This window comes from Aplysia californica, unplaced genomic scaffold (assembly GCF_000002075.1).
Source record: "Aplysia californica isolate F4 #8 unplaced genomic scaffold, AplCal3.0 scaffold01159, whole genome shotgun sequence".
NCBI classification, from domain to species: domain Eukaryota; kingdom Metazoa; phylum Mollusca; class Gastropoda; order Aplysiida; family Aplysiidae; genus Aplysia; species Aplysia californica.
The window spans coordinates 66,352-67,470 of record NW_004798429.1 but is presented as its reverse complement, the minus strand read 5'-3'; the positions used below and the strand labels follow the sequence as shown (position 1 = coordinate 67,470).

The 1,119-nt window shown below is 43.0% G+C and overlaps 1 protein-coding gene across 1 annotated transcript in view; it reads right to left on the bottom strand.

Moving 5' to 3' along the window:
- The window catches only part of LOC101847922 (1-deoxypentalenic acid 11-beta-hydroxylase), a gene marked incomplete at its 3' end in the record, with an annotated part of 9,591 nt that extends 9,224 nt beyond the window's left edge, over positions 1–367 (bottom strand). The window contains 1 exon segment of the mRNA XM_005111982.3: positions 186–367. Coding sequence (XP_005112039.2) covers positions 186–328 — 143 coding nt within the window.
- Between the last annotated feature and the right edge of the window lie 752 nt (positions 368–1,119).

The window sequence follows — 1,119 nt, the reverse complement described above, 5'->3', positions numbered from 1 at the left end:
ACATACACACACATACACACACACATACACACACATACACACACATACACACACACACACACATACACACACACACACACACACACATGAAACTTGACACATAATTAATCGCAAGCAAATAACTGTTCTCACGTTTGTAGGCCCCACATCTAAAACATCATGTCTAGAAAAACGTGGATACGAACCCCTTCTCTTGCAGCTCACGTTTCAGTGCAGCTAGATCTCCAAGCAAGTGATTACAGTCCTCCAGAACTTGTAGTTCAGCCGAAGGAAACTGCACAGCTCGCCGCCCTAGCTTCACCGTCCTGCCAGTGTCATCAGCCGCCATTTTATCTCCTTGTAAGTTTCAATTTCAGTCTATGTGTGTAGCACCCATAGATTAGCAATGATATCCTAGACTGCGCACTTTTATGTACAATGTACTTCCGGCTCATAATGGAGCTCGACTTTTGATTTGCTTCGGAGCCAATTGAACGGGGAAAAAGGAGGAGCGGGATGCTGTATGCACTCAACTATAGCGAGAGTGCTGCTTTGCCCATGGTGTGCACTAGTGCAGTAAAGCTTTTATATGCAGCTGAGAGCGACGGCCATGATAGTATGCAATTTAGGGTTAATATAAACTTCAGGTCTATAGTATTACATCAGCGCTCGTTAAAACCACTTGCATAGGTCTTGTGATTTTGTTTTGATTGTCTTTTCTTTGGCTATTTATTGCACTGTAGCATTTTCTATAATCTTGTTGTTCCTTTAATAAAAAGGGCATTTAGATCTACGTGGTTTGATCTGAAAAGAGCATAAATGAGGTTTTCTAAAACTCGTGATAGGAAAACTGAACTGTGCAAGTTCACAGTTGCCGATAAGGTGGGTGTCAGAACGTCTTAACTTATAGCTGGGCACGGAGCGAAGCTATCGTCTCCAGAAATAGGTCAGGGATATCGAGAGGTATGTTGACACTCCGCCTCCAGGGTTTTTCCCCATTTGCCTAATCGCAGCAACCATTCAAATACGATTTCCCAGAGTTGATTCTCAGCGAAATTCGCTCTTTTCAATGTCAACTACGTTTGATTTCATAGAAGCAATCAAACCCGAGTCAGAGAGTACGAGAGAGAGAGAGAGAGA